The sequence below is a fragment of the Podarcis cretensis genome, assembly GCF_951804945.1.
Source record: "Podarcis cretensis genome assembly, chromosome: 2".
Classification (NCBI taxonomy): Eukaryota; Metazoa; Chordata; class Lepidosauria; order Squamata; family Lacertidae; genus Podarcis; species Podarcis cretensis.
This window is the reverse complement of record NC_137171.1, coordinates 28,441,146-28,450,601: the sequence shown is the minus strand read 5'-3', so window position 1 is coordinate 28,450,601 and position 9,456 is coordinate 28,441,146. Positions and strand designations below refer to the sequence as shown.

The 9,456-nt window shown below is 45.4% G+C and overlaps 1 protein-coding gene across 1 annotated transcript; it reads right to left on the bottom strand.

The window, feature by feature from the left end:
• Positions 1–2,603: 2,603 nt before the first annotated feature.
• LOC307210099 (uncharacterized protein) lies at positions 2,604–9,399 on the bottom strand. Its single transcript, XM_079965718.1, has 4 exons — positions 9,206–9,399; positions 6,884–6,988; positions 5,584–5,713; positions 2,604–4,062 (listed from the first exon to the last, which is right to left on the bottom strand). Exons 2-4 carry the CDS (start codon positions 6,981–6,983, stop codon positions 3,786–3,788), a joined length of 507 nt encoding a protein of 168 aa, XP_079821844.1. The 5' UTR covers positions 6,984–6,988; positions 9,206–9,399; the 3' UTR covers positions 2,604–3,785.
• Positions 9,400–9,456: the final 57 nt, after the last annotated feature.

Genomic DNA, 9,456 nt, shown 5'->3' with positions numbered 1-9,456 from the left:
TGTTCTGGCCCTGCAGATCCCTCTTCTTTTTTCTCTTATAAGCTGCTTAGTTCATTTTCCGGTCGATCCCCAGCTTTCAGGGCTACAGAAAATAGGTATGTTCTAAGAGCTGGTGCCACCAATTCTTGGCGTAAAAAGCAAAAAGGGAGTTATAGCACTGTGGAACCAGCAGAGGGCATCACTGCCCGCCGTGGGACAGAGCTATATTTGGGAAATAAACCAGGATAAAGCGGAAGACTGAGCCATGGGGAGCAGGGAGAAATGTGGAACTGATAAATCAGGTGCGTTTGGGCCTAATCCAGAGGCTGGCTTCTCCCTTCAGCACAGAATCCAGTCATTCAAGTCCTTGTTACTTCTGACCATTATGCCTTCCATATGCCGTAATAAACCATACATGTTCATCTCACCACTGTAGTTGCTGCACTTAAAAACCATTCAAAGCTCTTGCATCAGTCACAAAAATCACACAGCCAAAATAAAAAAGTTCAATTATTATTATTATTATTATTTGAAGTATTTTAGTCTGTTCTTAAAAAAAACCAAAACAAAACCAACAGGTCTCCCAGAATGGCTTGCAAAACTAGTAAGATTTTCAGCCTGAGGGCAGGGAGTATTAAAAGGTTAGATGTACACAAGTGTGAAGTTTTGTAGCTTTGGGGATTTTTCATGTAGAACTATTACATACATACGTACATACATACATACAGGGACAGACAGACAGAGAGAGAGCGCCTGGTATTATAAAAGTTATCAGAGCTAAAGGTAGTAATCTGATTTTTTAAAAGCCCTTTTTAAAACATGTATGCATTTAGAGTAAAAGTACAGCATATGAGAAGCTACAGAATGATTCATTCCCAAATTTGGCATTCCACTTCGGACAGGCCATGAGCTGCATCTGTACAAGTAAAGGACTTCAACACTGTGACATAGTGACTATGATGGATGGCGCCTTGGTGCTTCTGTACTGCCTTAGATTTGTCCATTAGGTCAGGAACAAAGTGGCTTGGGAAGTGTTATATTGAAATAAGGGCAACATTTAGGGAAGCTTCCAATGAAAGCTTTGATAAATGTTCTTAGACTTGATCCATTTGGCAACGTACAAAGGTTAGACTGATTCTTCATCTTGCTACAAAACACGGGTGTACTTTGGCTTCTAGCTTCATAAGCAAAGCAACTGTTATTGGGACAGTGTGTTGCCTCGTTTGTCTTTATTTAAGGTTACAGTTTAAAAGATAGTGGGGAAAGCATATAAAAATAAAATATGGATACAGGGATTTCAGTGCCAAATGCTCCAGCTGAACTTGAATAGCTGGGAGACTTGTTACAGCAGAGCTTTCCAAACGTTTCATGTTGGTGACACACTTTTTAGACCTGCATCATTTTGCTAGCCAGCCGGAGGCTAAATTAACCCCTTCTCAGAACGTGGGGAAGCGTTTGCACGACACACCTAGCTACGCACTGCAGCCGACACATGGTTTGGAAAGCTCTGTGTTAACAGCTTTTCATCAGGAGAAATGTTGCACTTTCCACTTTGGCCACAGGGCACCTTGCTAGAAATTCACTCACTTGTACAACTGGAAGAAAATCGCCTGCCCTGCAATGTTGTTGAAAGTTTGGCAACAACAACAGAAAAGTGAGTAGAAAACTTTGCGGACATAATGCAATATAAAGTGAGACTAAGTGGAGCAAAGCTTGGAGGACACACTTTCCCCCATTTCCATATGGAAACCCTTCCACGATGGCAGTTATCGAGCTGAATCTCTTGCAGTTTTATCCTGTATGATTTTTGACCTGTTTTAAGAGTTTACCTGGAGGTGCTTTTGGAAGCTTTAACATCCACGAACCAATGTCTGGCATGAATTGCATAGCTGACATGCTCCAAGCAAACTTTTACTGAAATCTCCAGTGGTGTTAAGAACTTAATTCATTCTGGAGGTCCATTCTTAACCTGAAACTGTCTTAACCTGAGGTACTACTTTAGCTAATGGGGCCTGCCGCACGATTTCTGTTCTCATCGTGAGGTAAAGTTCTTAACCTGAGGTAATATTTCTGGGTTAGCGGAGTCTGTAACCCGAGGTACTACTGTATATATATATATATTTCTAACACTGGCTGATACCACTTTTTTTTTTTGGTATGGAGGTGTTGTCAGGTATGCTGAATCCCAGGCGTTGACACTTGAAATCCCCTGTGCCTCGCAGCAATTTAAACCTGCTGGGCTGGTTGGGGGTGGGAATGTCAACGACTTTCCACAGCCTTGCCTTCCCATCATCCAAATGCTAACATGCTGGCCCTGAGAAGGAGGCTGGGGGTGGGGGCAAGATGCAGGGAAATGAAGGGCAAGTGCCCATCAGCCATACTGAACACTGAGAGAGAGGAGTGTCTGTTAGCTCCCCAGGGGAATGGGGAGTATTATATAAAACTCAGTTACTCATAATCTGGCTCCAGCTAATCTGTGATGTTTGGCTATCTGGCACGGCATTTCCCATTTCCGAGAAGGGGCCTCGGCTTGTGGAGCCAAGTTGGGGGTGGGCGGCAAGGGAAGACAGATCCTGTTTACAATTCATTCTGCTGGTTTTCTCGTGACACTGGGTGGAGGTGGGTCGTTTTTATTTTTATTTTATTTAAAGGAAAAGCAACATTCCAGGCTAAGAAGCAAATGGCAGCCAGGGGAGCTGACTACCTAATTCAAATGGCATGACTTCGCTTTCAAAGCATGACTAGGTTTCCATCCAAGGTGCCATTTAGGCATAACGTGGCTGAGATTTTCAGTGCGCTATCACCAAGTATAGCATCTGCACACTCCTTTACATAACCTGCATAGGGTCTGCACGCACGTTTATGGCGTCTGTCATTTTAATAAACCTACATCTAGGAAAAGCAAAGCCGCTTCTGATTGAACACTCATTCTGGTATGCGAGAAAAGATTGAGTTTGCACTTAAAAATGGACACACAGGGGAGAAAAAAACTAATTTAGAGTCTGAATTCAGAGTTATCTGCTTGCTTCCGCAGTATGTGCAAGCACAGTTCCGTTGCTATTTATCAACTGCCTTCATTTGCTCCCACTAGCAAGAGGGCGGGCGGGGGGAACAGATGCGATTATTCTTGAGGCTGTACATGTTAATGCTTATGGGAAACTCTAGAGCACAACATCTGGAAGGCAAGAGCCTATGCACTGGCATCCTCCGTAAGATTCTGTACCCTGGAAGTCTAAACATTACTACATCCTACGACGAAATGCAAGGCATTGGCTGCAGCTGTCAGAAATGAACAGATTCCTACGCAACTGCCAGACACTTCCTTCGACTGTGCTCGACAAAGATTACCCGTGACACCGGTGCTGTGGCCACAGCAGTATTTATTCTCAAGGTTCTACGACACTGGAAATGTGCAAAGTGCAGCGCATCACCTTTTCTGAGATCCGTACAATACTGATAATACTGAGAAGTGCCTCGTTCCCTGTCAGGTTGAGCTGTGTGAGAGGATTTTAAGGAACAGCCCCCCTTGAGAATCAAACCACCCTCTTTGGATGGAACCATGCAGCTAAACTCTACAGTCCCCAGAATCCATCCTCCTTATACCTTTTGCAGTGCAAGCACAGAGTGAAATTGTTGCCACAGACTCACTAGCCAAGGAAAGGCTTCTATCTAGGTCTCTGTCTCTCACTGAATCCAGACTTTCAGAGGGGAAAAAAGGATAGACAGACAGATACATTTGGTCTCTAAAGGAGTTGGTAAGATCCGGAACACTCCGGAACAGAGGAGGAGACCCCTCAGCAAAGTTTCTACTGTGTTCCACCTGTCAGTGATTCTGTGGGTTTTCTCCCATTCCGAATCAGGACCCTCCGGCGCTTGGCTGGCAAGGGGAAACTTGCTTTCTCCACCTCTGGTTGGGCAACCCTAAGGGGGGTCTTAGCAACAGGCTGGCTCTGGCCTTTTTTGTTCATCTCATCCACAAAAGACTCCACTCCTTCAAAGCGCGTGGTCAGTTCTCCAAGCCGTTCCTTGAGGGTGTTGAATTCTAGGTACAGGTCGTTGAGGGCGTCGGAAAGTGGCTTGATCCTAGAAAGGAAAGAAGCAAGGGAAGGTGTAAAACAAACAAGAGAAATTCTTCTATAGTGGGCTACAAAGCCCAAAGCAAGCACTTCCACAGCAACCAATAACATACCCACCAACATTTCTCCAGTGAAAACAGGGATGTCCTATTCCATCTTCATTATTTGCGATTGGACCCGGCTGGGATTTTGTCACCACCCGCCTCCCCGGGATGGCATCCAGGGCAGACTGCACCCCCCTTGCTCTGCTTCTGCACATGAGAAGTGCCGGAACTGAGTTCCAGCTGGAAAAAAAGCCCTGATAATAATATTAATTCTTCTTCTTCTGTTATTTATATCCTGGTTGCCCCAGCCATTCTGGGCGGCTTCCAACATATATAAAAGCATAATAAAACATTATACATTTTAACTTCCCTATACAGTGGTACCTTGGGTTACAGATGCTTCAGGTTACAGACGTTTTAGTTAAAGACTTCACTAACCCAGAAATAGTACCTCGGGTTAAGAACTTTGCTTCAGGATGAGAACAGAAATCGCGCGGCGTGGGAGGCCCCACTAGCTAAAGTGGTACCTCAGGTTAAGAACAGTTTCAGGTTAAGAACAGACCTCCAGAATAAATTAAGTTCTTAACCCGAGGTACCACTGTACAGGGAAAAACTTCCCTATACAGGGCTGCCTTCAGATGTCTTCTAAAGGTTGTATGGTTACTTGTCTCCTTGGCTTGGGACTCCATACCCTCCAAAAATTTTCCAATGAAAACAGGGACATCCTAAGGCAACCCAGAGCATTCTGGGATCAAATCAGATGGCTTCTGTAAATCCAGGATTGTCCCTGGATAATAGGGACACTGCAATAATACTTAAGGGAGAAACACTTTGGCAAAAGTTCAGAGCTTAAGAAAGAGCAAGATCTTCTCATTATGCCAAACTGCATGCAGAGTATCTAGGTAGGGCAACCACCCAAAAACCAAAGTGTACTTACAGGGGATTTCTTCACAGTATAGCACGGACTGACAGAGGCAGATGCCTCTTGTTGAGCCAATGGCTTTAGGTGAGGGAATGAGGGACTTGTGGCTGTCCAGATTCTGATGAACTTCCAACACCCATGAACCTCAGCCAACATGGCCGACGCTCAGGGATGATGGGAGTTGTAGTCCTACAACACCTGGAGGGTAACAGCTTAAGACAGAGCCTTCACAACAGTGTCCCCCCAAACTTGGGTCTCCAGCTGTTTTTGGACTACAACTCCCATCACTGGTCCTGCTAGATAGGCATGATTGGAGTTGGAGTCTAAAAACAGCTGGAGACCCAAGTTTGGGAGGCACTGCTTTTACAACTTGTAGCCCACAAAACTGAAAACAGCCCCTTGGCCACACACTTCCAAGATTGCTGCCAAACAGGCTGCTTTATTGAGTCCCAAGTAGGCGGCCATACATGACCTGCCGAACCCAAGATGGTGACTGTACAGCAGGTTTGCACAGATCACAGCAGAAGTCCATTTTGTTGCCACCTTTACTACCCAGGCTCACCTTCCATAGTCAGGCAACACAGACTGGTGGTCAAAGAGGAGAAGATTCTTCATTTGAGACACAATAGCAAACTTCCAGTTGTCCAGAACAACAGTGAGGTTGGCACATCCCCTCATGTTTACTTTTTCAGCTGGAAGAGAGAATTGGGAGTATGAGAGAATATCATAGTAGTAATACAGTCATACCTTGGAAGTCAAACAGAATCTGTTCCGGAAGTCTGTTCAACTTCCAAAACGTTTGGAAACCAAGATGCGGCTTCTGATTGGCTGCAGGAAGCGTTGACAAGAACATTTGCAAACCGGAACACTCATTTCAGGTTTGCGGTGTTTGGGAGCCAAAATGTCCGAGTACCAAGATGTTTAGGATCCAAGGTACGACTGTAATAATATAGAAGAACATACACCTTTCTCTGAACTATAGCAGTTCTGCAGTTCCATTTCCTGGCTCGGAAAGGGAGGGTTCCCCCACCATTTCCATCAGACCAGAATTTGAATCATTTATCAGACTAAATAATTGCAAACAAAAAGTGCACATATGAAATCCATCCTAAGACAGATGGAATTAGAATAAACTTGGTTTATCAGCTGCAATTTTAAAACTATGTAACCCACCTTGTTCACATCTGTTGATGGATTAAGAAGTTTATATAAAGACCAAAAATACATTCTAATACAAAACATACACAACTGAGAACATGGAAGCCTCTTTAGAAACTGAGGTGTTATTATATTCGATGTCGAGACTACATATGCCAAGAGAGGGAGGGGAATATACAGAACTGCCATTCTTTAAACATTTAATTTCAGGGAATTTGTTTCCCTAGAAGTATATCCCTGGAAGTATATCCTCAAGTATATCATGGTGACAAGATATAGAGAGTGGGAATGGATTTATGGGTAAATCAAAAAATGCTCAAACAGGATTAAAGCTCTACAGGATAGAGGCAGAGGGGAGGTTTAATCTTCTGTCCACAGTTTCAAAAGCATTGCGAATGTATGCAGGGGAGATTTGGGTCTTGTGTTCAAAACCTTCACAAAAGTGGGTTTTTTATGCTGACAGTTCAGAAACCAAGCTTACTTTCTTATCTGTCCAGTGTGAGTTGGCTGGCTAGAGCCCATGTACCCTATTAGTTTTGTGTTAGCTTTGCAATACCAAGAAGGCAGGACCTGCGCATGGATAGTAAAACCGGGAAATCTGCAGCCCCAAATGCACATTTGCAAATGGAAATGAAACAAAAGACAAAACAAGCTTTGCGTGGCATCAGCCCACTCTTTGGCACCCAGCAAATCTGGAACCTTACCTTCAGATCTGTAATCCCATTCTGACGTTGCCTGCTGCCTCTTTGGTTTGGCGGCGCAACAGATTGCCACCAAAAGCAGTAGGGAGAAGATCTGTCTCATGGTGCCTTTGCAGAGGGACAGGAGAAGGAAAAATGCATCAGAAAAGCCTCCCTTCCCCAAGTACTAGTTCCACAACAGCAGTCCCCTTTCCTCACCCCTATCGCTTTGATGGCTCCCATATGGACATTTCCCAGCCGGGATGGTCACAAGCTGCTCATACCAAATGGAAAAGGGAAAAAAAGGGCCTCTCTGGCTCTGCAGCCATAGCAACGTCACATTTGCATGTGTCCACTTATAGGTCAGATCCCGGCAAGTCTGTGTGCGTCAGGCACAAAGGGAATGTGGCCCAGTGGTGTGAACCAGTGATGCAAGAATCTGGACCCAGGTTTTCCTGAGTTGTTTCCATGCCACAAAACATGCCAATGTTGTGTACCCACAAGTATGGCATTAAACCTTCTACTCTTATTTGGGGGAGGAGAGAAAGGCATACCCTCCAACATTTCTCCGATGAAAATAGGGACGTCCTACTTATTTCATAAGAATAATTTTATTATTATTGCCCCAGCCACTCTGGGTGGTTTCTACCATATATAAAAACATAACAGAACATTTAAAAACAATTAAAAACTTCCCTATGCAGGGCTGCCTTCAGATGACTTCTGAAGGTTGTATAGTTACTTATCTCTTTGGCTTGGGGGTTGCATAACTCCATACCCTCCAACATTTCTCAAATGAAAATAGGGACGTCCTAAGGAAAAGTGGTGGTGGAGACTCTTGAGAGTCCCATGGACTGCAAGAAGATCAAACCTATCCATTCTTAAGGAAATCAGCCCTGAGTGCTCACTGGAAGGACAGATCCTGAAGCTGAGGCTCCAATACTTTGGCCACCTCATGAGAAGAGAAGACTCCCTGGAAAAGACCCTGATGTTGGGAAAGATGGAGGACACAAGGAGAAGAGGATGACAGAGGATGAGATGGTTGGACAGTGTTCTCAAAGCTACCAGCATGAGTTTGACCAAACTGTGGGAGGCAGTGGAAGGCAGGAGTGCCTGGCATGCTCTGGTCCATGGGGTCACAAAGAGTCGGACACGACTAAACGACTAAACAACAACAAAGGAAAAGCGGGACATTCTGGGATCATATCAGAAACTGGGATGGCTTCTGTAAATCTGGGACTGTCCCTGGAAAATAGGGACACTTGGAGGGTCTGGAGCATTTGCTACATCCTTGTAGTGGAGACAGAGCTGAGAAGGGCTGGCAGCACGGGACAGGATACATACCAAACCTGCATCTACAGTAGCGACTACAGACAAGGAAGAAGGCAGAATCTCTAATCTGTAGCCTTGGGACCAGTAACAGAAGGATCTCTTCATTTTGACCGGCCCAACAATAATTATCTGCGTAGTCAGGCTGTTTATCTGGGTTGCTCTACATGCTTCTGCTTGGTTGCTGGAAAATGTTGGCTTATCCTTTGCTTGCATCTGCTTCCTACCCGTGATCTCAAGGGTAACCCCAAACATTTTAATCGAAAACATGAAGAAACAGCAGATACTTTGCAGGGCTGGATACACTAGAATGTTCTCGGATGTTAACTCCATTCTTTCCTGTGATTTTTGTGCTGACAAGCTGTTTGGATGAGAGGCTAAGAACAGATGGTACGACAGCTCAGAACTTTTGTGTGCTGTCTTCATCCTCGGACCCTTGCTTGCCTCCTCTATTCTCTTCCAAGACATCAGAGCCACTGCAATGGGCCCCATTAACATACAGGAGACACTGCTGGGAACTGTGTCCGAATAGGAGACAGAGATCTGGCACTAGCAAAGGGTACCCCAAGGGACGCGGGTGGTGCTGTGGTCTAAACCACTGAGCCTAGGGCTGGTCGATCAGAAAGTCGGCTGTTCGAATCCCCATGACGGGGTGCGCTCCCGTTGCTTGGTCCCTGCTCCTGCCAACCTAGCAGTTTGAAAGCACACCAGTGCAAGTAGATAAATAGGTGCCGCTCTGGCGGGAAGGTAAACGGCGTTTCTTTCCGCTGCTCTGGTTCGCCAGAAGCGGCTTAGTCATGCTGGCCACATGACCGGCTCCCTCGGCCAGTAAAGCGAGATGAGAGCCGCAACCCGTCATCTGCGACTGGACTTAATGGTCAGGGGTCCCTTTACTTTTTAAAGGGTACCCCAGAAACCCGGCAACCCCTTTAAAGAACATTCTCCCCAAGTAGCTTGAGAGCCAATAATGCTCAGAACTAGGTTTATAGACTGCAAAAAAAAGGAGAAACTCCTTACCTGTTGAACAGAGAATCAGAGATGGTAAATTGTGGCAGTTGCTCTTTCAAGTCCAAGGGTTTTCTTCTCTCTCTCTCTCTCTGGCCAAGGTCTGCCTCTCTTCGCCTTATAGCCAAGCTGCCCTGGAATTCTGCCAAGCCACACAGCAGTCTTCTAATTGCAAACAGATCCTTTGGGCCTATTGAGAGGCCCCCAGGCCATGGCTTGTTTCCTTCAAAAGGGTGGGGGGGGGGAGGAAGGAGGAAGCCTAC

Excerpts from the sequence above, each read along its gene's own strand:
- LOC307210099 (XM_079965718.1), bottom strand. The coding sequence starts at position 6,983 with ATGAGACAGATCTTCTCCCTACTGCTTTTGGTGGCAATCTGTTGCGCC. Across the intron at positions 5,714-6,883 it reads ATGGGATTACAGATCTGAAG|CTGAAAAAGTAAACATGAGG; the intron begins GTAAGGTTCCAG and ends TCTCTCTTCCAG. Across the intron at positions 4,063-5,583 it reads GTGTTGCCTGACTATGGAAG|GATCAAGCCACTTTCCGACG; the intron begins GTGAGCCTGGGT and ends TTTCCTTTCTAG.